General features: G+C 43.1%; 1 protein-coding gene across 14 annotated transcripts in view; it reads left to right on the top strand.

Annotated features, from left to right (window-relative positions):
- KTN1 (kinectin 1) overlaps positions 1-26,189 on the top strand; it is a 76,737-nt gene that overhangs the window by 32,734 nt on the left and 17,814 nt on the right. For 7 of the 14 annotated variants that reach the window (XM_054826544.1, XM_054826539.1, XM_054826541.1 and 4 more), the window contains exons 6-32: positions 23-139; positions 2,716-2,856; positions 4,882-4,988; positions 6,542-6,674; positions 7,686-7,773; positions 8,090-8,256; positions 8,909-8,977; positions 10,814-10,851; positions 11,459-11,549; positions 11,871-11,939; positions 12,708-12,745; positions 12,865-12,955; positions 15,234-15,302; positions 16,648-16,682; positions 16,816-16,906; positions 17,812-17,880; positions 18,684-18,721; positions 19,006-19,096; positions 19,259-19,327; positions 20,917-20,954; positions 21,633-21,723; positions 21,835-21,912; positions 22,808-22,845; positions 23,881-23,971; positions 24,071-24,139; positions 24,546-24,583; positions 25,511-25,601. In XM_054826544.1, coding sequence (XP_054682519.1) covers positions 23-139; positions 2,716-2,856; positions 4,882-4,988; positions 6,542-6,674; positions 7,686-7,773; positions 8,090-8,256; positions 8,909-8,977; positions 10,814-10,851; positions 11,459-11,549; positions 11,871-11,939; positions 12,708-12,745; positions 12,865-12,955; positions 15,234-15,302; positions 16,648-16,682; positions 16,816-16,906; positions 17,812-17,880; positions 18,684-18,721; positions 19,006-19,096; positions 19,259-19,327; positions 20,917-20,954; positions 21,633-21,723; positions 21,835-21,912; positions 22,808-22,845; positions 23,881-23,971; positions 24,071-24,139; positions 24,546-24,583; positions 25,511-25,601 — 2,145 coding nt within the window. The remainder of the gene's footprint in view (positions 1-22; positions 140-2,715; positions 2,857-4,881; positions 4,989-6,541; positions 6,675-7,685; positions 7,774-8,089; positions 8,257-8,908; positions 8,978-10,813; positions 10,852-11,458; positions 11,550-11,870; positions 11,940-12,707; positions 12,746-12,864; positions 12,956-15,233; positions 15,303-16,647; positions 16,683-16,815; positions 16,907-17,811; positions 17,881-18,683; positions 18,722-19,005; positions 19,097-19,258; positions 19,328-20,916; positions 20,955-21,632; positions 21,724-21,834; positions 21,913-22,807; positions 22,846-23,880; positions 23,972-24,070; positions 24,140-24,545; positions 24,584-25,510; positions 25,602-26,189) is intronic. The other 7 variants (XM_054826543.1, XM_054826545.1, XM_054826537.1 and 4 more) reach the window with 2 other exon arrangements.

Below are 26,189 nucleotides of genomic sequence, written 5' to 3'. Positions count from 1 at the left end.
TTTCTATGTACTCTTGCTACAGGCTAGCAAGGCTGAGTCGGCTGCAGCTGTACATCAGCTACAAGACAAAGAGAAAATGCTCGCTGCGATGAAGGAGGAGGCAGCCGTTGCAAAGGAGCAGTGCAAGCAGCTAACCCAGGTAAATATGCGGAGGTTCAGGCGTATAGAGAGCCGTGGGAGAGGAGCAGGGGCTTGTAGGACTAGCAGTCATCAAATGCTGCTTCACTGAGCTCAGTATAAATTGAAAGGTGGAATTTTTTGTACTGGGAAAGCTTACCAAGACATTGTTTGATTTTATGATGCTATTAATGTATTTATGCAGAGTTATTTTCCAGTAGTTTTTCCAGCAAGTTCATTTACTGAGACTTTTAAGCTGAGACTATTTTTCTTTTCAAAAGGTTACTTTAAAAACGCTTCCTTTGCAATTATAATATGGTTTTGTGGATGCAAATATTAAACACCTTTTCTGCATTGCAGTTTTAATTTGGTATGTATTCTAGCATTCACACGCTTGTGTACTTCTAGGCACACCAGTCATAAGGGGTTTTTTTTGTCAAGAAGGAAGCTACAGAAAGTGTAGACTGCCTGCTTAGCCCCTCGAGTTGCAGCTCTGATCGCTTTAGACTTGCAGGGTTGCTGATGCACCACTGTGAAAACTAGTTTATGAAACTTCTTTTTATGAAGATTTCAGAGGAAAGCAGTTACAGTAGAACAAATAATTAGGCAGATACGGATTGAATTGGAGACTCTTTGCGGGGAGGATTCTTTTGGCTAGTTTGGAAGCACATGGGCATCAGGCTCGGGAGGGTTGTGTTACGGCACAAAAAGCTGGGTGGGTAAAGATGGGATCAGAATGGCCAGAGGACGTGGGATGGGAGTTGGGAGCCTTGGTGATGAGAAGGAAAGAAGGGAGGGGGTGTTGTGTGAGCTCCCGGCAGGGCACAAGTAGGTGTGTTTGCAGGTGGGATCAAGAGGTTTGGGATAGTCAATATGTAACTGTAGGGAGAAAGGACTTATGATGTGTTTTTTGGGGAAAAAGAAACTGTGGCTCAGGATTGCAGAATGAAAGGGGTGAGGTATCCACTGCTGAAGAAGTGGACGGAATGTGTGAAGGAGCCTGGGTGTGGGGGAAGCTGATGTGGTGGGGAAAAAACATCTGCAAAGTGATGCTTGTGAAGGCAAGGCAGGAGCTGTGGAGAAGTAGGGGTCATGGGGGTTTTTGCTGTCTGGATTGTGGGAGGGAAGGAGGAGGTAAATAGGCATTCCTGAAAGCTGGGAGAAAACCAGTGAAAGCAAAGTCACTGCAGTGCTAGAATATTGGGATGAACAAGGGAAAAAGCTCAGCTTGACTGGCAAAAAGCTCTTATCCTCTAATTAATGAGTTTCTTTGAAAACACTGCCAAAAGCTACAGCGGGACTGTAAGGTCCAGGCGTTGTTCCTACAGGGGTGTTGATAAAGATGCAAACTGGAGAGGATAAATGAGAACAAGAGGTGCCTGACCTCAGAGGTATTTGACAAAACACAAGCTAGGTGAAAGCTAATCTTCCCAGGATTTCTGGCACTGCCTTGACAGGTTGGCTGGGATAGCGAGAGCTGCAGATGGATGGCGGAGTTGGTGGAAGGATAGAAGGAAGCTGCAAAATGTCCTGGTGCCCTTATTTTTGTTGCATCTTAGCAGATCCAAATATAACTTGGAGAAGGCTTTGTGTCAAGCCGTTTACGCTGTATTTGCAGAAGTGACTTAAAACTTTTGGTGTGACTCAAGTTCCTAAATGCCTCAGTGAACATGGGTTGGGGAACTTGTGTCACTTATTTCATTCAGGGGGAACAGCCTCCTGAAGCTAGTAAGTACGATCTAAAAGAGAGAATAGCTTTTATTTAAATTAAAATGTGGAAAAAGCTATAATTACTCTGAAGAGATGGAGGGTATTCAGGCTAATAATTTAGAGCACTTAAATTATGTGTGAAGGCTCCCTGGCACTGTAAGGAGCTGCGTGCTCTGCTGCGTAGCTGAAGACACCTGAAGCTTAGATGGTACGAATACCTCGTTCTGCGATGGGAGCTTGCTGAAAGCTGCACTTAATGTTTCTGCTTACTACAGCAAGTGTATTTATATTGCAGAGGAGCAGCTCTATGGATTTCTCAGGTGTCTGGGTTGAATTACTAGCTAATAAATGATTAATCTAAATAGCAATGTGTATTTCCATTTGAAAGCTGTAATATGGCATCATGCTGGTAGAATTCAGGGCTTCTCTAGCTGTTGCTGGGTACTAACAGCCCATCTCCTCTGGCAAAATGGTTGGCTTTGCAACCTGCTACAAAGCAATTCTTTGCTCTAAAACGCTCTGTTCTTGTGCCACTGTTCTTTACCTGTGTTCTTCCATTTTGCTAAACTTGAGATGAAAATCTAAGCTTTACCCTGTGTGATATCAGTGGTTTTAATTGTTAGGACTCTGTATAATTTGGCCAAACTTGATAGAAATTTTCTAAGACTCCTGCTCTTCTGAGATAGCAGAAGATCAGTGTTTAAATCGGCAAACCTCTTTTTAATAGACGTGAAATTAGACCCAACCAAACAGCATAACACTGTAATTTCTTTGAGCAAAGATTGATGCTGACTTTGGTTTGATGCCCACTTGCTATGCTGACTATTAGACTCTAGAAAGGATCAGTAGATGACTTCTTTCCCTTTTTCCTTTTGCTTCCCACCCAAGGAGCTGGTTGCAGAAAAGGAGAGGAACGGCTTGCTTACAGCGAAAATGCGAGAGCGCATCAACACACTAGAAAAGGAGCACGGCACTTTTCAGAGTAAAATACATGTTAGCTATCAAGAATCTCAGCAGATGAAGATAAAGGTAAACACCTTACCAAAACCATTTGAGTTGATGATCATGCATGAGCAGATCAGTGCTGAGGAACCTTTACTTTTGCCAGGCTGCAGCATTTGTTGTTTGCTTACACAGAAATTGGCTTCACTACCTCGAGCCTTGAGGTAGTGAGTGGTATAACATGTCTGCATGAGGATGGGAAACTGGCAGTTTCCTGGCTTGAAGGAAAGACAAGGTGTTTTCATGGAGAACTCTGGCGTTAGGCAGCCTGTAATCTGATCTAGTTACTTTTGCTTAGTGGTATTCTGCTAAATGTTACTCAATTAAAGTGTAAAATCTAACTGAAATACTCAACTTCAGAGAACCACTAATGCTAATGATCATTTACCGGCTGATAAATCTCATTTTTTAAAATTATATTACAGACTGACAACATAGCATAATATACAAGAAATATCATTGCCTGGGAGAGCTGAATATATTTGAAGGGCAAACACTTGCATTTTTTTTAAGACCCTTGTTACTCTCTCCTGAAGTTGCATTATAACGGAGTGACCACAGAAGAGTTTGGTTCATCAGACTGAAAAATTTGACTTAAAGGTTTCTAAGAAAAATGACCCCTCTTATACCAACTTCACTGGGACTTAGATTTGACAGTCTAGTATTTTTTCCTATGTAAATGCCACAGCACCAAGCCCAGCATTTGAACTTCCCAGCTTTAATAGCGTGTCTTCTGTCTCGGCACTTTGGAGAGTAGCATCTCTGCAGTTTTGGAGCAGAACTACATTCTCCAGAAATTAATTCCTTTGAACCTACACAGACAACTGCATTAAGAGAGTGTCTTACTGCTGGCTGGGGAGGGCGAAGGACATCTGGGCCCAACTGGGTGACTTCTGGAAATGTCAAAGCTGGAGAAAGGATGCGCAGTGCTCTGGTTGTTCTCCCCCTGCTGATGTGCTGTAGCATTGCAGAGAAGCTGAAAACTGTCCAGATTTCCGGTTGTGTGGGGCTTGTGCCCCTGCTTCTGTTGGGACCTTGTATATCTGTTGGCATTAAAAGTGTGGGGGGGAGAACCCCCTAACAAACGTCTAAGGAGAACAGCTTGTTATATGTGTTGGTGCCGAGCTGGAGGTGACTGCCCTACAAGGGGCTGCTATATCCTGCTGTGTTTGTTACGTAAACATCTGTTTGGATTTTTTTAATATACAAAATCTTCATGGGTGAGTCAGCCATTTGATGTAACTGGGTCTTGGAAATGGTGTCAGGTGTATCTACGGACTGGCACTGGTGGAGGAAGAAGATATTACAGCTGTATGTACTTGAGGACTTTCAAAGCAGGCTGGTGGGCTCTAAGACCAGCTATGATGTCGTCTGTGTACACAGAGTCCATTTTTTTTTCCCTTTGAATTCAGTCTTGTGATTTTGTTTGCACTGTTCTGAAGCAGCCTTGAGTTATCAGGGCTTCTTTCTGCCTCAGTTTGGACCCTTGTTGAAAATGCAATCAAAGCATATTATTGTCTAAATAAAGGATCTATTTCATAATCTTGACTTCAGGATATTAGATGAGGACAAACCTTTTTCAGTTTACATGCTAGAATCTGTGTATTGTTAGTTATTTTATACTTCTGCTTTGTTCAGAGGCTTTGTAAACTGCTAATGATAATTCCTGGTGCATTTATTTAGTTTCCCTTTGGAAAAGTAATTTATTGACGTCCAGTTATTGACAAGTATCTAAAGTTATACAGCTGAGCAATCAGTATCCTAAGTAACACTTGAGTACTATTTTAAACAAAAAAGGTTGCCTTAAGAAGTAGGTTGATACATTGGTATAAAAGGAAACTGGTGCTTTTATTCAAGCAAGAGAGTCTAAGTAGTATAGTTTAATTTGAGTGGATGTGTGAGGAAGGAGGTAAAGCTGCCCCTCTCCCAAAAAATCCACTTAGTTATAACAGTAGAAAAGATGTCACAATATTGAAGTTGTTGGGTTTTTATCGCTCCTTGGTTTAATCTTTTTTTTTTTTTTTTTTGGAATTGATCTTCTCTCCCCATCAGTTCCAGCAACTCCGTGAGCAGATGGAGGCAGAAATAAGCCACCTGAAGCAGGAAAACGGTATCCTGAGAGATGCTGTCAGTACTTCTACCAATCAAATGGAGAGCAAGTATGTCAGCAGCTACTCAGAGCTCTGTGTGTGTTTTAAACCTTCCCTGAAGAGTTGTTCTGGCTTCTGCTCCTTTTCTTTCCATCTCCTTGGCTGTCTCTGAATTTGTGGTTAAACTAGAAACACAGTTGTTTTGGGCTGGGGAGGTAGCTATTCGTATTTGCATCGAGCCAAGGCTTTCAAAACAGATTACTGTCTCTTATCAATTTGAAGCCTGAGCTTTTAGAGAGTGGGTGCTGAGGCTTTATCAGAAGGTGCAGAAGTGCTCAGCCACAGTTGTTTTTTGCAGCTATGTATCCTTTCCTGTGCGGCTTTAGGAGAGGTGCTGATGCAGGTCTTGGGAGGACAACAGCTCTAAAGTTATAAATCAGTCTTGCAATAAGGAAAAAAAAATCAACACCCTGCAGTTCATGATATCGCTGGGGCAGCACTTGGATTTATCTGCTGGCTTTGTAAATGTTTGGAGAAACAAAAAGGCATCTCAAGGTCTCATCTTTTGAGAGTTATGACTTGGGCTGCCCCTGAGCTGGCAGAGAGGATTGTATATATTGTAGTAGAAGCTGAGCGCCCCGGTAAGGTGCATAGTCAGACAGATGAATTGTTGCCAGTGGGCTTCTGCCTATAGAGAGCAAAACCAATGCTTTATATGCTCTCAGATACTTGATTTGTTCCTGATGGAGACTAGAATGTCAAAACCACTGTCAGGACTTGGAAAGGGCTCCGTATCTTCCTTTTTCTGACTACACCATTCATGCAGAGATGGTGCTTCTAAATGGACCCTTTCTGTTAACAGCGTCTGTGCTGCCGAGCTCAGCAGAGGCGCGTTCTGCTTCCTGGGGCAGGCTGATATAACAAGCACTAAGAGAAGGGTACTGGTACCCTGATTTTAGAAATGAAGCATTATTCTCTTAGTTATGTCAAAATCCTTAATTCAGGCAAACTTAAGACAAAAATAAAATGCTTTTTATTTGCTTAGATGCAAAGGAGAGCCTTTAAAATTCTTCCCTTGGGCTATACAAAAGCATCTTCTCTCCCTAAGTAAGAAAGTGCATCAGATACCTTCCTAAGTTAATAGATGAGCCAAGGCCAGGAGGCAATGCATAGTCCAAAGAGATGTATGCATTTAGTAGTCCGGGAGGAATAGTCTTGAGTAAGTTTGAGGTAAATAACCCTTTGTAGGAAGAGGAAGGGAATGTGAATTTCAATGTGAGACCTTTCCTTAGGCTGAGCCTCTTTTAGTTTATATAAGCCTGTCCAAATTAAGCCCATCAGCTTGCAAAGGCTTTAAAGGAACTGATGCTTGTGGCTTATTGCTGACCTTTTGTTTCTGACTCAGTGGGTTGTAGCTGCTGTGCTGATGGCCAGGAGTCCCTGACCCTCATCCCTTTCCTAGGATGAAGCAGTGCGTGTGGGGGAAAAACTAACCCAACCTAGTACAGCCCTCTGGCTGCAAATACAGGACTTGGTGTTGATATTTGAGTAGCTGTTGTTATGGCCTATGGTTCCTGTTTAAAAAAAAAAAAAAAAAAAGCTGTGAAAATGTTTATTTTTAGGCAGTCGGCTGAACTGAACAAACTGCGCCAGGATTATGCTCGGCTGATGAATGAGCTGGGAGAGAAGAGCAGTAAACTGCAGCAAGAGGAGCTCCAGAAGAAGAACGCGGAGCAGGCGGTTGCTCAGCTAAAGGTGACTTAGGTTTTCTCCGCCTGTCGAGTTGCGCTCCAGGCTTCATCTGAGCCAAGTTCCGAGTCGAATGGGATGTGAGGCATGTGAGAATTGCTTTGGCTGTTTCCCTGGCCACTAAATCTCTGTCATCTTTAGATCTGCAAGTATCTATTTTCAGATGGCCCATAGGCTGGCTCAGCCTTATTTAATGTTTTTATTCAGTAGTCTGAATTTTGGGTGATTACAAACCTCCCTGTGAAGTGAAGCTTACCCTTCCAGGTTAAGCTTTTTTTAATGATATTAACTGGTGATGTTTAAAGCTTGCAATTCCAGCAAGACTTGATATTTTGCAGTAGTTTATCTGATAGCATTGCCCTTGTGTCTTTTTTTTTTTTTAATTTATTTGAATCTACGTGCTTTTGCTTCAATGTGTGTTTAAATTTTTAAATAAATACACTTTTTTAACAGTTCAAATGTAAGTGGACTGGCTTCTGGATGCACCCCTTTCCTTTTCTTTGGAAGAAAAGGTCTTTTGATATTTTTTTTTCCAAAGAGAAGTTTTGAGTGAGAATTCCAATCCAGAGCTCATTACTTTTTTCATATTTCCAATCAAGTCTTAGCTACCAGCAATTCTCCCTGCCTCTAGTCCTTGCAGGTGGAGAGTTGGTATCTAGAGCTGAGACACATTCTAATTATGAGATGCAGATTTATGTGATGCATGGCTAGTCTGGCTTCTAGTGTTAGTGCTGAACTTGCAGGGCAAAGATGCTACACTTTCATATTAGAGAAACTATTTTGTTGTGAGCCTAAATGAAATCCTGTTCACAATTTGCCTTTCAAATTAATAGGCTAAACTGCTCTAGGAGGAGGATTACAGGGCACTCTGTCTCTCTTATGTGCCTTAATGGCAACAAGAAACAATTTTACTTCATTGCCATATGTTTTGGGAATAGCATCGAAGAGATGAGCTCTGGATGTTTCAAAAATAAATTAAAGGTTAGACTTTTCATCAACTCTTTCTTCAATGTGAAGGTCCAGCAGCAGGAATCAGAGAGAAGATGGGAAGAAATCCAGGCGTATCTCAGGAAAAGAACAGCAGAACACGAAGCAGCACAACAAGGCATGTATCACAAAATTCCCGTGGAACACAAAATTCCTAAATAATGCTTACTGCAGTTATTTGGCTGTTGCCGTTTGTAAAAGAGGGCATTATTGAGTAAATGGCTTAAATACAGCTCAGGTGAAGCCAGTACTGCTTCAGCACCCTGGGGAAATGGTATGTTGTGATACCAATTAGTTTGAATGCTGATGAGAGAGCTGAATCTTGGCTTGCTGGAATGAGACTTCTCATCAGCCTCCCTGTTTACAGTGAAAATTATTTCCCCCAAAGTTAAATATTTTACTTCTGAATTAAAATCCTGACATTTCTGCTACAGATGTGCAGAATAAGCTTGTGGCCAAAGACAATGAAATCCAGAGCTTGCACAGTAAACTTACTGATACAATGGTGTCAAAACAGCAGCTGGAGCAGAGGATGTTGCAGTTAATGGAGGCTGAGCAAAAGCGAGCTACTGCAGAGGACTCCATGCAAATGCAGGTGCAGGTAGTATTGCCAAAGTATCTTAAGGGTTTGTGGGGTTCCCCCCCCTGTCACTTTGTGCCTATGGGAACACAGTAATATCCTTGAAATGCTGCTTTAGTAAAACTTTTCCACTGAATAAAGAATGAGAAGACTGTGTGCCAGTCGTCATCCAGCAACTTATGAAGTGCGACCTTGCGTGGAGTGCTGTGAGGAGGTCTGGGGCCATCTCAGACCTGAGAAGCACTCCAGGCAAGTCAGGAAAATGTGCTGACCCTAAGCAATTTCCCAAGCTGTGAAACGATGCTATGGTCTGGGGGACACCCTGGAAGAGCAGCCATGCCCCTTGATGTGTGTATGAGCTCTTCTGGAGGGATCTCTCTTCTCCTGGCACCAAGTGGTGACAGGCAGTGTGGACATAGCTCTTAAGGGCTTCAAGGAAACCAAATGGCACACGGTGGGGCAGGGAATGTTTTTCTCTCGATACTGAGCAGGTTTTTATGCTTCCATTCAAACTGGTTGATCTTAGTGGGGAGAAAAATAGCATCTTTGAAGTGTGTGACATGTAAATGCTAAACTGTTCTTACTAATGTAACCATGGCTAAGAGCTAATCCTAGCAAAACTTGACTAGCTGCAGATCTCAGCCTGCTTTTTCTTTCTGTGCTCTCTTACAAGGAGCTGATAAAGCAGAATGATGCTTTGAATACTCAGCTTCAGAAGTTTCATTCACAAATGGCAGTACAGGTACAGCATGTTCTCAGACTTTCTTTTGTGGTCTTGGATTATGAGCTTTCATTAAAAGTCAGATTATTTTTTTTTGTAGCTCGATATGAGATATGTAATGCTGAAAGCAAAGACTTGTTAGTATCCTCTTTCCTAATGTTTCTCAAAATGGTTTAAAACTTAAGCTTCTGCTGTCCTTTTGGGGGAAAAAATCCACTTATTTCCTGCTGTAGTGGCTTTCATTTATAACCAAAGGGTAGAACACCTTTTTGAATGTTTGTTTTCTGTAGCTTTGCATGCATATAATTCTATCTTGTGGTTCTTCGGTCTTCTCGCCGTCCTCCTGTGAAACTCCTGATCATGCTTTTCCCTTGTGCATCAGGTTGAGAAACAGTGTCTTAGGTTACCTCCCATATAAAGGTGTTTGTTCATTCCAGCCGTGGTTTCTGTGCAGAAGAAAACCCCAACATCAAAACAACACTAAACCTGCACAATGCCTTTCTCGATTCTTTTAATCTCTGAAATTTTAGTTTGACTAGTCTCTTTGAGAAATGGTTTCTGTTGTAAACGTTATGTAAAACCTCAGTGTCACTGAAGTTGCTTCCACGTAGAGCTGGGTCGCAGAAATCGGCTCAGAAAGGCCGTAACTTCTGTGGGCACAAGTGGAGACTGTTCCTGTGCAGTTGGGTGCTGTGTTCTTTTAATCATGGATGCTCTTGATGTAGTTTGATTAAATTCAACATCAGACTGAGAATGTATCATCTGGCTTTGTTTGAAGAGCTTGGTGCTTTAAGCCTTTGGGTGGGGAGAGTAGCAAAGGAAGAGGCGCTCTGGATTTACAGCATCTTCGTGACCTACTCCTCTTATCCCAGTCCTTTAAAAGAGCTTTGAAAATAAATCCCTTGGGAAATGTTACTTTTTTGCTCTGGGTTACACAAGGAGGCTGTTGGAACGAGATGTGTGCTTTCCCCAAGTAACTCCCATTGGCCATGAAAATGCAGGATCACTTTTCCACCACGGACAGTGGGTATGAAAATAGCGTTTTGGGGAAGCCAGGTGGGACTGGATACCGCTCTGGACATCAGGGTTGGTGAAACTGGGCCTTTAGGAGACCTTCTAGGGCTGGAACTATTTGTTCCCTTTGACTTTTTTTTCCCCTCTTGCTGCTGTTCTCTCTGGCATGATCCAGATAAAGCAGTATAGGAGGTGCTGTAGGGTCCCATGGGCACAAGCTCTGCAAGATTCAGGGTTTTGGGGGAGGGTAAGGCCGGATAAGGAGAACCATGTATCTGAAGCACCAGTGAACGTGGAAATTCTGCCACAGCTGCTGCCAAACTGGGTGTGAAACATTCTGCAGAGGTCCCTTGATGCTTTGAATAACCAATGTGATGGTCTCTCCTGCCCCATTGTGGGTGGCCACATAGGAATAGGCTTTTCCAGGGGGAAAAAATGCCACTTGCTGGTTTTATGTTGCTGTTTCTGTTCCTAATGCAAGTCCTGATGCACTGTGCGAGGTTTTCTTTTTCAAAGTCTGAGTGGTTTGTCAGCAGAACATCCTGTAAAGCACTTAATCCTTGGGAGACAAGTGCTGGTGATCCCTGTGGCTTGTGTGAATCTGGTAAAAGGCAAATAAGGTGGTTCATTTTTCCCTTCATGTTGCCTTAGGACAAAGTGGAAGGGACGTTAGTATGTCCTGGTATTCATTCAGTGTTCCTTAGCCAGGAAATAGTTGGAATTGTCCTATGCCAGTTTAGAACAACTAGAGAAATCTTACAAATGCTGTTCCTGGCTCATTGTAGATGATGATTCTTTGACTTGCTTTACTTTCAGCTTTTTTTTTTCTTTTTTCTTTTGCAGACCTCAGCTTCAGCCCTGGCAGAAGAACTACACAAAGTGTGAGCATTCATTTCCTCTGGTATTTGGGAGGCGTTACTGGCTTTTAACGCATGCCACCTTTCCTCCACGCACGTGCAGTGTGCATGGGATGGACTGGTGAAGGAAACGTTGCCGTCTATGCTTCTAATGTCTCATCATGAGTGACTTGGGAGGTGGGAAACCGCTTCCTGCGGATATCCCTTCTGTGTCTGGCCTCAGGTTTGGAGTCCGTTGTATGTGGCTCTATATGCTGCAGAGAAAGCAGTGTCTCCTCTCTCGTTTACCACTGCCTATGTTCAGGGATCAGTGCAGTGTGCAGGAATGCGCGTGACCATGAGAATTGTTAATATTTGGGCTGTATGGCTGTGCCAGGAGACTTCTCCCTTTTGGGAGATGGGGTAGCTGTTGCGTTTCAGAGCTAGAGAAAGTCCCATAAATTTTTGGCAAGCAGATAGCATTTAAAACAGATGGAAAAGCTTTTGGACCCAAAGTGTACTGTCAGCAGGATTTAGAGTAGGAGCTGGACTTAAGGGCCAGCATGTATTTTGTGTTTAGCCTGATGCTTCATGTGCCACTTTCGTCCAAGGCCTTTCAGTACTGATATGTCATCATTTCTCATTTGTCCAGGATTGCGGAAAAGGACAAACAGATAAAGCAGATGGAAGACTCATTAGGCAATGAACACGCCAACTTAACCAGCAAGGAGGAAGAGCTCAAGGTATAATAAAAGCGTGTGTAAATCCCAGCCGATACAGGGAGAGGCTTGTTGGCTGTATGTACAAAATGAAGCTCCCAAGGCTGTTGCCTTTGGGTCTAGAAACAGCTTTTTCAGCTACAAGTCTGCTGATTTTGTTCTTCTAGGCAAGGCCAGTGCGTGATGCTGAGAAGCTATTGATAGGAAAGCTTGAGGTTTTGCTTTGCTGTTACCTCTAGAGTCCTTCAGAAAGTAACCTGAAATACTTTGCACTGGAGAGTGAACTTACCTGAAATACTCTCTCTATGCAAAGTGCAAATATATCTCTTTATCTCCTTCCTTCAGGTCCTACAGAATATGAACCTATCACTGAAATCAGAAGTACAGAAGTTACAGGCTCTGACAAATGAACAGGTAAAATAATTGTTTCATGAAATATTTAATTTTTTCCCACTACCTATTTGTCATAAATGCAAATGCAGATCCATTGGCTTTAAGCGAGCTGTGCTTAAGCACATTAAAGGTGTGAGTCTACCGAATCGGGCTAATAAGTGATTTCCCGGAGATCTGATAGCTGGTGGGAGGCCACCTTCTTACCCTTCCTTCACTAGCAAAATCTGTTTCGTACTTGGATATCCAAGTTACCGAAGCAATCTACTTGGTTGGGTTCGGTTCACAGGCATGTGGAGTGCAGGACACGTCACAGGAGTGAACGCAACTGTCCTGGAATATGCAGTCCTGGTGTTTGCATGCAAGGGTCATAAGCATTTCTCTAAAACAAAAAACAAAAAACATCAAAAAACCCCAAAACCACCCAAAAGTGCACATAAACCCCCACCTCACCATAGACATCTTTTTAGAACCAAACAAAACGCTGTCCCTCTCTTACTGCTGTGTGGCCTGTTCATTACAGAAGTGGAAATGAAGTGTTTAATTAGAGATAATCCTGGTTGTCAAACGAATCTCTTCAAGATCTTCTTCCCTTTGCGTAATTGCATGCGTGCCTGGTATATAGTGGTGTTTTAAAAGTGCATGAAGACAAGCTTACCCCTTGCACTCTTGCTGGTGAGTCATGTGCTGAGAGGCCAAATGACTTGTTCTAGCTTTTTAATATTGTGGAATGAAAGGTTGATTGAATCATGTGATGTATCCTAAGTCTGTGTTAATCCTCTTTATATCTAGGCTGCTGCTGCACATGAGCTGGAAAGGATGCAGAAAAGGTAAATAGCTCTGGGATTTGATAAACAATGTTTGTCAGTCTTTTTTATGTTCTTTTAGAATCGATGCTTTTTGTAAGACTTGGATGAGGAAATAATTTGATTGTTTTGCTGTGTTTCAGCATTCACATCAAAGATGACAAAATAAGAACTCTCGAAGATCAGCTGCGAGAAGAACTTGCTCAGTTTTCAAACACAAAGGAAGAATTCAAGGTAAGATACAGAAAAGCTATCCCTGTACTTAGGCACAGGAAGTTTTCCAGACTTTGGAGGTTGCGGAGCAGTTCATACAATTGAATTTTGATTTGTAAAATAGAACTGACTTTTGAATGTTAAGGGAAATTACAGTATTCTGTTTGCAAGGCAAGAGCGATGTGGGATGTCACAGTAGTAGCAACAGACTGTGCAGTGGAGTAAGAGATGGGGTAACACCCGTTAAGCGTGGTGTCTGCAGTTGTGATGAGCGAGGGCTTTGAAATCTGGAAGAGGACGTCGTTCAGTAAAAGCTACTGCAGTTTTCCTGCATTCCACTTTCTAATGTGACTTCCAAGGCCTCGGTGGGAGCCTCTGTTGCTTGGGTTATCACGCTGTCAGGACTTTCTGGTTTTTTTTTCTTTTTTCTGTCAAGGTAGGTGTAAAAACGCTTATTTTTCTCCTGCCATCTTCCAAATTGGTTCTTGTAAGGCTGCAGCTAAATTGCTGAAGCTTTTAGTGCTGACATCTGGGGTCTGCAGAGCAGAGCTGGTACTCGTTTCTAGATGGCGTACGCAGAGAGCTACTTAACTCCTCCTTGCCCTCTGCCACCTTTACTTGTTAGACTTTTTCCACATGAAAGGTGATGACTCCATCTTTTTAACTCCTTTAAAGCCCCTGTTGGGTAGTGCCGCTTTTCTAGCGCTTCTGGTGAAAGGTCGCTCAGTCTAAATCCCATAATGTCAATTTGGTAGGTTTGCTGGTGAGGAACAGAGCAGGTGGGCAGTGGCAGAAGCAGCGTGGCTTTTGTAGGGGAAGCCGTGCCTCATGAGTCTCCTTCCTGGAGTTCTTTGAAGGTGTTAGCAAGCGGGCAGTAAACTTGGGTCACGTATTAAAGTGGTGGCACTTTCAAAGAGGTTTTGATGAGTCTCTTGCAAGGCACCGTAGTTTCTCTAAGCTGTCAGAGAATAAGAGGGAAGAAGTTTGCTCAATGAATAGAATAGGAAACAGAGTACAGCTTTAGTGAATTTTTGTAATTAAGCTATCAACTGAATCTTCAGCGAGGCATGTGCTGGGTAATGGGTGCATAAATGGTGTGGAAAGAGGTGGCAGGCTTGAGTAAGTCAGCAGCTCTCAACTTAGTGACATTCTCAGGGCTTTCAGGGTGGTGGAACACTTTAAAATGACGGTGGAGTGGTGAACATGAATACAAGGAGGAATAATCTGAACTTCCTTTAGAATAATGGTTTCTGTAGTAACTGTTACCCAGGAAAAAGGCCTTAGAGGTGTTGTGGATGGTGATGTGCTGAAATCAACTCTGTGCTAAGTAATGGCAAAAGTAATCCAGAGGCAATCTTAGCACTTCTTGGGAAGTGAATAGAGAACTGAACACAGATTGTCATTGTCACGATACTGTGGAAGTCCATAGCACGCACTCAACACGAACATTGTGTGCCCTTCTAGTCTCTTCTTCTTCCTGTCTTTGATCCCAAACATAAGCCAGACCAGCTCTGTACTAAATGCTTCCACCTGAGGGAGTGCTGCTTTTTTCCCCATGCATGTGAAAGAGAACGGCCAGGTTCAAAACAGAGCAATTCTTCCAGTTTTCACCACTGTGTTGTCCTTGTAAGGCTTTGGGTCTGAAGCATAGATCACATGTCCTGCTTTTTACTTTTGTAAAGCACCTAGCAAGTCTTTAAAAAGACTTTATGAAACAAAAAGCAGTAGTAGAGGAGGATTTTAAAATACACGTGAGGAATCCATACAGGCAGCCTGTCTGTTAAGGGCTGCTGTGGGAATGCAGAGGGGAGGCAAGGGCCACGGTACGGCTGTTTGTCTTCCCAAGACACCTCTTTCCAGCCTGCAGTCGGACCAAAGTGCGTGCTGGTTCCTTGCTGTGCATCCTCAGCATTGAGGCAGCTGAAGAATACCAAGGAGGTGATCCTAGAGCACTGGCTTTGCCAGATGAGTGTTTTGTAAGAGGCGGCTATCAAATCTTGAGATGATGCTGATCCTGCTTTAGGAGGAAAATGCAGTTTCTCTTGCCTCTCACACTTGGTCTGATTCTCTGCCAGGGAATAAAGATGGTAACAGCCGAATTTCTCATGGGAACATAAGGACAAAACTATTAATACAGAAAAGCAAGAAAGAAGGGAAAAGGACTCTTTGTAGTCTTGTAGCTTCCAAAGAACTCTCTGTAACGACTTCTGTGCTACTTAATGACCTCATTGCCATTATGAAAATGCTGTAGTTGTATCAGTTCAGAACTGCAAACCCTAGTGTTTAAATTTCCTTCCAGGTTCTCAAGGATCAAAACACAGCTCTGCAAGCTGAAGTTCAGAAGCTGCAGACTCTCCTGTCTGAGCAGGTATAGCCAATGTTTGCTGAGGTTATATCAAATATCTTCTGTTCTTTTAACTTAAGTATTTTTGTTTTCTTAAGCTGGCCTGAGGCTGAGCTGGCTGGTGGCAAAGCCTGTTGCTTTTTAGATATTTTCTCTTTCATGGAGGCTTCAAGTAGACAGTTGTGGCTGTCCTCTAGACCTAATCAAGAGTGTCCAAACAAAAAGTGGATGTTTTTTTTTTTTCCCCTCCCCTGAAGAATGCCAGCTTAACACAAGCAAGAACGTATTTCTGCAACCTCTCCCAGTTTTATTGGCAATTTCTGGAATAAAAAAATCCCATGAACAACCAGCCCTTCCAGGGGAGAGGGCTCTCACTAGACTGTGGGGAGACCAGGGTAAGATCTTTACCCTATTTGTTTTCTTCCATCCTGGAATGAATTCTCAAACCTGTAATAACCAAACAGGCTCATGGAATGGGAAAGCTATTTACATCGTGATGTCTTTTGTCCCTCTTCTTCTATATTTTTGCCCACAGCACACCTGCTGCAGCCAGCCTGACTGGTACTTGTGCAGGATGCTGCAGGTTCAAAGCTGTTAGATTGCTCAGCCCCATCTCCTTTGTGAGTGTTGCCTGGGAGAGCTCTTGTGAACACCCCTGACTTTGTACCACTGTGGAATGAGAAAGCTTCCTGAAACGCTAGAAAAAGACTTGCAGGACAGGAAACTTGTTTCCTCTTCTGTATTGGTGTCTGCCAGTCAGCAGCTGCCTGTCTGGAGCGGCTCCCTTTCTTCTGGCGCAGAACCAGATTTGCAGTCTTATTCCCCTGGGTCTGGCTGATTTGATGTCCTGTCTGAAATAGCGAGGCTGATTTTATTTTTTTTGGTAGCTGGCTTATGTTTCTTGTGTGGTGTCTCGCAATGTGTTGTTGAGGTTCACTCAGCAGAGCATTTAGGATTTCTCAAGTGGAGCCTGTGGTTTTGATAAACGCTTCAAAGATGCAGATTTTTTGGGTATTGAGCTGGCTGCTATGGATTAGGTGCTGTACAGTGCTTGGCATACTTGACACTCCGAGGATCACTGGGATCCTGTGTCCCACAGCATCATGTGGCCAGAACTCCTGTAGTCCATCAGTGTAAAATCAAGGCGTTTGGGCTGGATCTGTACCTCCCCTGAAAGATGGACCTCTTTCCAGCACCAATATTAGACACACATGCCATGAGGACATTCTCCCTCTATTTTATTTTCCCTTCTGGATTAGCGTGGTAACTAAGCTTCTGGTTAAGTTGATGCTCTCCAGTTATTTCTGTTTTTAAAATCCCAAACCATTATTGATCCAATTAATGATCACCCCATTGTGTTTTTTCATAGGCGAACAAAGACCTGTTAGAGCAGATGGAAAGAAGGTAAGAAGCTTTTCTTTTGAATTAAAGGCTAAAATAAAGATCCAGTTTTGTTGGCAGCAAGGTTACTGTTGATAGCTAAACTGCCTTCAAAGGTTGACTCTATTTTTCCTAATACTTGCTTTTGATTTCTCAGCATGAGAGAGAGGGATGATAAAATCAAGACAGTTGAAGATCTGCTTGAGGCAGGACTCATACAGGTGGCTAATAAAGAGGAGGAGCTGAAGGTAAAATTTCTGATATTATCTTTTTATGGGGAACTAGAGATTAAGTGCTCTTGTGCAGTGTGTGTTTGAGTGCTCATAGCGCAGTCTGAGATCATTCCTTTTGAATAGGAAAAGCACCTCATGAAGACAAGGTTAAAACCTTTTTGGTAAGATAGGCTAAGCGTGAGCATTGACGGCCTACAGTAAGTGCTTCTCTCTGCTTAGTCTAGAGCAGATATTGCTAGCACATTTTCCTGGTGGCTTTTGGAATAAGGTGAATACATCTCCAGACCTGTATGTTTGGCCTGATCTACAACAAACCTGTCTTTGGAAAGGGTGTTTTGTAAAAACTTGGCGGTATGGGGCTCTTGCATCTTTGCTTAGTTGGTAATCTGAAGGGTTAAATGGATCCTAAACTAGTGACGCTTCTGGGGTGATGTTTAAGGTACTTCCTTTCTGTTCTGTTTATAAAGAAGCTAATGATGAGAAATCTGGAAAGCCAGTACAAAAATCCCTGTCTGTTTTCAGCTGGGTTTTGCTGGAAAGCTGTGTCCTGTCTACCTGGACACAGCCAAGACAACGCTTGCTTTCTTAACGTCCCTAAATTCCAGGTGCATTGCTGACACCCCTGTGCTGGGGAGGGGTTGCACACTAGTAAACTGTCAGGTTACTAAACAGCCGAAGATAGGAGGACATCACCTTGATGTTTCCCTGGATTCTAGCTTCCTATAAATGGAAGTCCACTCTGAGTTGTCTGTAATGAATAATTAGTCCATTGAATACTTTGGCTCCAACTGCTGCAGAGGAGGCCTCTTTCAGGTTTTCAAAGTCTTTCACTTGTTCTAGAAGAAATGACTTTTCTGTCAAGCTTAACACTTTTTTCCCAACAAATGAGTCTTTCATTATCTGTGCATCTGCTTTCAAAGGCACTGCGAACGGAAAATTCATCCTTGAGAAAAGAACTTCAAAGTCTGCAAATTCAGCAATCAGAGCAGGTAGTACTTTTTATCTAAAACTTTCATTACACCTAAACTAAATCTAAAAGAATCTTGCTGTGGTTGCAAAAGTCAGGGGAAAAAGGTGAAGACGTCTTTGAAGCCTGTTGGCAAAGCATCCTGTTTTCTTCCAGCGCTGGTCTGGAAGCTCATACTTCTGTCAAATACTTCCCTTGCATAAGTGTCAGCGGTGGTTCTGGGTTGGTTTGAGTTTGCCACATACCGACATGGCTGAGGGTTGCCTTCTCCCAGTGCAGCAAGCCTGGCTGGTAGGCAGCTCGTTCCTCATCAGCTTTGTTATGCATATTTGAGCTTTCTAATGTTAATCCATGGTTGTGCCCTTCTGTTTATGTCTCTATTCAGTGACACTGTCACGGTATTGTCATTTGTGATGAGCACTCAATGTCCATTGGGAAGTGCCTTTCCTTGACATACAGCGCTGCTTGGACAGCTCGGGGAGAAATTAGTTTCTAGAAAATCATTTATGGGAGAGAAGTGCAATAACTAGAGGGGGGTGTACAGTAGGGCCAGTATGAAGAGGTTAGCTGGTCCCGAGCCTCAGCCTCTCCTGGTAAAGATGGTGTGGGCTTGCTTTTGTTCTCCTGGAACTTGCAGCAGACCTGTTGTTATTGGTTTGCCAGGAACTGGAGACCAACAGCTGATTTTCTCAGATACACTATGGTAGCAGCCTAAAGGTTTTACCCAGTGCTGAAGAGCTCAAGCTCTCTACTCTTTACCCCTCAACACTTGCAGAATGTTTTTCTCTCTTCTGTTTTTCTAAGTTGAAGCTCTATTTTGAACAGGTTTCCTTCCAATCACTGGTAGAAGAACTCCAGAAAGTGTAAGTTACTGCACAGATTTAATTTCTGATTGTTACTCCTGTTTGTCTTTTCTTCCATGACTACACGTGTTTTGCTTCCCTGAAATGATTTGCTTTGAACTGGGTGAAGTGCGTGTGTGTGTGGCAGGAAGCGTTATCACTTCGGAAACACGTCAAGTCAGATCAATACCTTTTAAAAATCCAGTTGTTTCTCTGCTAAGCAATTAACTTCATAAGCCTAACTTTGAGTAGACGAGGGATTGCACTGAATTGTCAGATAATTGTTTGTCTCTGCTCTTTTCAAGCATCCACGAGAAGGATGGAAAAATAAAATCAGTGGAAGAACTCCTACAGGCTGAAATCCTTAAAGTAGCAAGCAAGGAGAAGACTGTTCAGGTATCTATCTCTGAAATACCTACCTTCCTTTCTGCGTCTGTGCCACTGACTACCATTTATTTGTTACTGCATGGCATTCTATAGTGATGAATTTGTAGCATCCATTTCTGTGGCGTTTTTGTGTTTCCATTGTCCAATACTGTCTGTTTTGTCATTGAAAAGGCTTTGACACAGGAAATAGAGGCTCTGAAAGAAGAAGTAGGAAATTCCCAGCTTGAGATGGAAAAACAGGTAAAATACCTTAGTGCCAGAAGTGTGAAACAGCCTTGCCGTGGATGCGCTGCTCACTCATTTCTGTTCTAGTGTGTTTTCTTTCACTGGTGAATGCCATTGGGTAACAGAACTTTTTAAAGGTAGAGCTATGCTATTCTTGGCTATAAAGCTGTAAATATGTAGTACCACTACTGCCGTCCTTCAGAAACCACATTCCAAAGCTTTTTGGACTTTTAGTATGCAGTTTGACAAGAATTGCTAGAACCTAAAGCATTGTAGCATTAGCTCTGGCTGGGCATATTGCATACTGTCCCTGCAGTAAACATGAAACCCTGGGCCATCCTTTGAGGCTGGCACCTCAGAAATCTCAAGCGCTGACGGTGCTTCTCCTTTTGTTGGCCTTTCTGTGTTGCTAGAACAGTACTACTGGCCCAAATAGTATTTGGTTTCTGGGTAAACCTGAGTCTGTTTTCTTTCCAGTGTCCAAAGAAAGCCTGTCTTGGCAGACTGAGTTTTACTCTAGCTATCAGGAATGCAGAAATGGAGGAGTATTGGCTTTTTTGGCATGCTTGCTGTCTAGCATCCAAAATAACGGGAACTTGCGTTTCCTTAGGGAGCCCGTTCTGCAGGCAGCTTAATCCATCGTGCTGTCAGGAAGTCTGCTTGCTTGTTTCTGTGGGGTATGTGGGTTGTTTGGTTTGCTCTGTGCTTTTTTTCAGTCTTTCTAGCTACATTCCAACATGTCACCCCCTTTTCTTCTTTCCTTAGCATTAAAGTTTTGTCCTTTTTAGGCAAAGCTTCACAGAATGTGTTTGCATCTTGGGCTTTTCCTCCAAAGCAAATTCCCAGGAACTGTAGGAATTATTTGTGTGTTTTTTCCTTCCCTGGAGCTGACACAGAGCCCAGAACAAAATGCAGTTTAGAGGTGCCATCTCTGGAAAGCTGCATATGAGGGATGCTTGCTCCAAAGGTGGTGTATATGCGGCTGGTGGTATCCTGCAAGCTGAATAGAGGTTTTTGGGAATGTGGAAACTCCTGCTGTGTTGCAGTAGAGGACTGAGCTTTTTGGACAGCCAGTATCCACACAGATAGCCACTGTCAGGCTTTGCTACAAAATTCAAAGGGAATATTCTCACTAAATCTTGTTTCTTCAATCCATGTTCAGCCTTAGAATGGGAATTTAAGGGAGTGCCGACATCTAAAAAGCCCTTGCTTGTGCAAAGGTCTAAATGACCGGGGACGATAGCTCTAATTTGAGTTGCAGTTGCCACCGAGGTGGTAGTTGTCATTGGTGTCTGCTTCTTCCTTTGTCTCTTGTGGCGGAAGGGTGCTCCGGTGGGCCAGCTTGTGTTCCCATTTGCACTGTTTTCTGCTCTGGAAGACACATTTGAAATGTGGAGAAAGTAAATAGTGGAGACACTTGGCTTCTCATAATTTATTTTCCCATTTTTTAAAAAAAAACATGTTTATGCTTACATAACTGTAACACATAGTGCCTATTTTAGTAATGTCTAATGGCTTTTTTCCCGTAATTCTCCCTAAAGCAGTTTATAGCATTTACGTCTCTTCCATGTGCATTGAACTGAAGTACTGATTATTTTCTTTAGGTGTCGATTACATCACAAGTCAAAGACCTTCAGACTCTGTAAGTACAGTTGTTAACATGTCTGATGTGCCCTGTGCACCCCTCGCTTTCCTGCTCCTGTCTATTTTAGGTTAAAATGTTCTTGCCTGGTGGCTGTGCCTCACATGAAGTGAGCCGGGCTGTTAATACTGGTCTTAAGTAGACTTGTGTCTTTATTAAATATCTGGTCCTGTCTGAGCCAGCAAACCAGGTGAAGTGCTGCGTGGTTTCATCAGCCCAAATTAACATGCAAGGGATAAAATTCAAGTCAGGATGGAAGGACGTAGGCAAGCCTCTATGGCAAACATAGTTTGGTAACGTCTGTGCTGTAGCTGGGTGGATAAATGAAAATTGAGTCACCATGGTCGTCAGTCCCTCATACTTCCCCCCTCCCCAGTTGGAGACATTTTTTAGATGAGGAGAGCACATGTATGGGAAATCCCTGCAATGTATATATGTAGGTCAGTGCAGAATTTGTCTGCTTTCGCTTAATGAGCAGTACCATTGATTAAGGGCATCTCCTGCTAAGCCGGGCTGAAGTGTAAGTGTTCGCACATGATTTTTAGTTGGTGACTTATTTGTGCCTTTGATCACATATGCTACTTTTGTTATGTGCTGCAAAGCATAGGATGTCTCTCTTTCAGATGGATAAAAGAGCAAGGGTTTATGCTGTGTGTCTGTGTGTGTATAATGGTACAGGTTGAAGGGGAAGGAAAAGCAGGTGAAAACCATGGAGGCCTTATTGGAAGAGAAGGAGAAAGAGATTGTTAAGAAAGGAGAATGGCTGCAGGTAAGCTTCCTTGGTATTCTAAAGGGAAATAAATTCTCCTACAGTATTTTTGGCTGTGGAAAAGTTACATTTACGCTTCTAAACTCGATTTTTTTTTTTCCCCCCCTAAAGAGTCAGAAAGATACAATTGCACAATTAACCAGTAAAGTTCAGGAATTAGAACAACAGAACCTGCAACAGCTCCAACAGGTATGGCTGACAGTGGATGTGGTTTGGGAGTGCTGCTCAGTTGAACCGGAAGATTTTTGTTTATCTTCTGCCTCTCACAAAGGCTTTGCATTGGCTTCAACCTACAGAGCTATTTTAAAGCCTACTTTAAACTGATAATCTACAATGCAGAGAGCCTGTTAGTTCAACTGTGTTAAATTGAAACAGTTGTTACACAGATAACAACAAATTCTGAGAGCTTTTCTTTAACTTGGATGATACTGTCCTTAATGAGTAGCTTTAGCGGTCTGAAAATTTTGAAGCTCATGGGCAGAATCATGGCGGTGTCGTAGGTACCTCCTTGCCAGGCTGCAGTAGTGTCTCTGTAGGGCCGTGGTCATAGAGGAACTGAACGTAACAGCTCCTCTTGCAGCGGTCAGGCTTTGCTGTGAGTCCTCCCTGCCTTTACCTGTTGTAGAAGTCACAACTGGCTGGAATATTTTGGCTTTTGATTTCCTGCACTGGACTTCAGAACAGGCAGCTGGACATCCTTGAAGTCAGGTGTTGCTTAACAGAAGAATTTTTCCAATAAGGTGGTATTCTAGCTCAGTTTAGATTTTTGTTGATGATAAAGGGGAGAAACTGAGTTGCATTCTTATTTTGGGTGGATGTCTAGACAGGTATTTATCCCAGGGGAAAGGTGGAATGGAGAGAAATTGGCTGGTGTGAAGTTTGGGATGCTTGGTGTAAGCTGTGCTTCTAAAATCCGTTATGTGTTCAGATATTCCTGGAGCAATGTGCGATGCAAAATTTCTGGTATTTCTTTGGCAAGTATCTTGCAAGCTGCGTGGTGCCCCCACTCATGTGCAGAGTTGCTGTTAATTTGAAAGCTTTACCGTGCCATCAAAATGAAGTTGGGAATTGCTTTGTTTTTCAGGTATCTGCTGCACCCCAAGTCCAGGACCTGGAGAGCCTGTGAGTATGCTTAGTACCGATTTCTCAAGCGCCTGCTGATAATATGCATTCAGTGCTGGCGTTTATCTTAAATTGGAATGTATGAATTGGTTTCAAGAATTTTATGGGCTCTGCTAAAATAAGCTGTTAGTGCCGATGGACGTGCACCAGCCAGCGTGTCTGCTGCCGTGGATAATAGCAAGCGTCTGGCGTCCCTGCCTGGCGTGCTTAAGTAGTAGTGCTCATACACTTTGCGAAAGTGAATGATCGCCCAGGGCTCTACTAACTAGTGAAATTGCTGCTACTTCTTGTGTCTAGTGATAATTTCTCCTTCTGTTTATCATGTTTAAGAGAGTGTGGATTTAAGTGCCTGTGGCCGAGTCGGTAAAAGCAATGAACAAATACAGTTTGCCATTTCCAGTTTGAGATGCAATAGCCAATTCTTCAGCTCCTATTTTATGGAGAAATGCTGCCAGACTTTCCTCTGTTTTGATGCTGCTTTGTCTGGCTGCTCCAAATCAGAGGAAGGTTGTATAAGACTGTGCCAAAAATGACTCGGTCTTCAATGCAGCTCTTGCAATGCGCTGCCCTCCCAGCAGAGCTCCTGTATATAGCCAGTATGCTGTACCTAAGGCATCCTCGCCTTTGGGAGACTGTCCCCAGCACCTTCACAGCCTCCTGGCTTGCAGGATTTGCTCAAGTGATCAATTGCTTCTCTCCCACTTTGGCTCCGAATGCTGTTGAGGTCAGCTGTGACTAAATGTGTTTGGTGTGTGAAAGGGCTAGCTTGCCTCAGGCTGGTTCTTAGCAGATAAGTGTTTGCAATACGTGTTGTGGCAGCTGGCATGTATTTTTGTTGGCTTTCTTGGTTTGGAGCCATAGCGCAATGGTTCCTTCTCCACGTGCATGTGCTCTCCTTTTGGCAGATTATTATATATAGCATATGAAATATCTTTATCTTCTGCTGAAAACTGTCCCGGCTAGAGTGGCTGTCCCTTTTTAGCATTAAATTCTTACTTTAGCCCTTTTTTCTTACTTTCTAAACCATTTCTGCAGGTTGAAAGGGGAAGAAGAACAAATGAAGAAGTTGAAAGCTGTAGTGGAAGAAAAAGAGAGAGAAATTGCAAGCCAAGTAAAACAGTTGCAGGTGAAATTTTGATAGAAGCGTCTTGTGTTGTAAGGAGCACATGTATTGTGAATTTATATATGTATGCATCTGAATATATTGCCTTTTTTCTTTCAACAGGATGTGCAGAAGGAAAACGAATCTTTTAAAGTTCAAATTCAAGAATTAAAGCAGGAGAATTGCAAACAGGTACAGCTTCCAATTGCAGTGTTACTGAGTGAAGTCAAAGGGGGTGCTGGTAGCTTGTACGGATGATGTAGAAAACCAGTAGCTGTATTGCTACCATGCAAATCCAGGGACAGCATCAGGTCAGCCAGCTTTTCTGGCTCTTGCATATCTGTTTCTGCTTCCTTTTATTGTGTTGAGTTTGCAGCCTTGTGCTCTTTCATAGGCCTGCTGTGTTCTTGTCTAGCTTTCCACCCCTGTCTTTACACGCTGTATCACAGCGAGGGTTCTTCTGGCCAAAGGAGGCTGGACAGGACTCCCTCGAGGGCCAAGAGCGTGGCAGCGATGCCTGGTTAACGAGGCAGGTCACGCCTTCTGCATCACTCTCTTCTGCTGATCTGCTACTAATGAATTTCTGATCTGTTTGTAGGCATCTCTGGCTGTCCAAAGTGAGGAGCTTCTGCAAGTGTGAGTACTGCGAAAAGTTCAACGCAATAGATAAGGGCTTCATTTCACTTATTGCTCAGGAAATTTAAAAGATGAAATAAATGCCAAATGTACAGTATCAGTGTGTGAGAAGTGGCCAGTAAAAAACCCCACTTTACTGTCTAATAAAACTTGAACATTGAGATTCTGCTCATGCTGATAATCCTCAGCTGCAGTCTTCTGCAGAGAGTGCTTGCAGTATGTTGTGCCCACAATGTAAGCAAGCCGTGATTGATTTAATTTTACAATGCAGGCCAGCTCAGCTGTGTGTCTGAAGAGTTAAATGTTGGTGTTTCAAGCAGAAGTGACAGGCTTTTTTCTTGGAACTTCAGCTTAGTAGAGGGTTGTTGTTCATATTATAAAATCATCTGGTAGAAATCTTTTCCCAGGGAAAGTCTCAGGGGTAAAAGTGTGGTATAACGTAGAGCTGAAGTGTGCTTAAGAACTATGTGGAAGCTAATGCCGTGCCGGCTTATACTGTGCTACACAAATTGCCACTGTCACGTGTTTTTGGCTGGCTGAAGTATTTTTCTTTTAAGTTAAATGACTTAAATTGTGAACTAGATGCTTGAAAAAGAATGCTCCTATCCAGCAGGCAGTGCCTGTGTTGTACTAGCGTGGGCTGGCTGACATCCTCATCTAATGCGTTGCCTTTCTGTGGCCTTGATAAATGTGTGCAGATGAGTGTTGTAGGCAAACAACAGCTTTACAATGGGCTTTGCTCTGGCAGCCCTGCGGTTCACAGAGCAGTAGGAAGCGAGCGGTACTGCCAAGTCAGTGAGAGCAGCTTTTCAAAGAGTGTGTTGCTGGAAGGGAAGGAAAGTTAGTGTATATGAAAGGGTGTCAGTGCTTCGTCTGAAACTTCTTAAATGTCTCCTGACTTGTTTATGATTCTTTTTGCTAATTCAGGGTTGCAGGGAAAGAGAAGGAAATCGCCAGTCTTCAAAATGAGCTTGCCTCTCAGAGAAATGCTTTTGAGCAACAGAGGAAAAAGAACAATGTAAGGAAACTCCCCCCCCACTCCCCCCAAAAACCCCCAAACCCCAAAGAACAACCAAGCCCATGTGCACAGCACTCCCCAGCGCCTAGGGTGTTCTGCTCAGAATATTTCTGACAGTTGTCTGCCATATTGTGTCCCCTGGACACTCCTCTCCTCTTTTCTTGGGAGGGACTAAGCATACCTTACTCCAGGGCTCCAAGTTTTGTCAGCTCTTTGACAAGTTGCTGATTTGAGGAGAGGGAGGAGACGTGCTGGGGATGCTTCCCATAGCAAGTTCTCAGATTTGGATTCAAGCCTTGTTAGCCCTGCTCAGAAACACAGCCTTTGCCAAGGGAAGAAGAGGGAGGGTGGGAGGATGGAGGCGGCGATGCTCTGACCAAGTTATGGTCCTGGTGCGTGGACATGGGAGGAGGAATTACCTTCAGGGGTCTCAGATCTGGCTCTTCCCGTTCCGAAGAGGGACTAATCCTGATCTGAAGGAGGTGAAGGACGGTGAGCCTTCCTTTACAGCAGCTGCTAATGGTGCAATATGGATTGTTTGTGGGTGGAAATAAAGATTGTATCTTCTATCATGGAGCTCTGAAGTTA

The sequence above is a fragment of the Grus americana genome, chromosome 5 (assembly GCF_028858705.1).
Source record: "Grus americana isolate bGruAme1 chromosome 5, bGruAme1.mat, whole genome shotgun sequence".
Lineage (NCBI taxonomy): Eukaryota > Metazoa > Chordata > Aves > Gruiformes > Gruidae > Grus > Grus americana.
The sequence above is the reverse complement of the archived record's forward strand: the minus strand, read 5'-3'. Positions and strand labels throughout refer to the sequence as shown.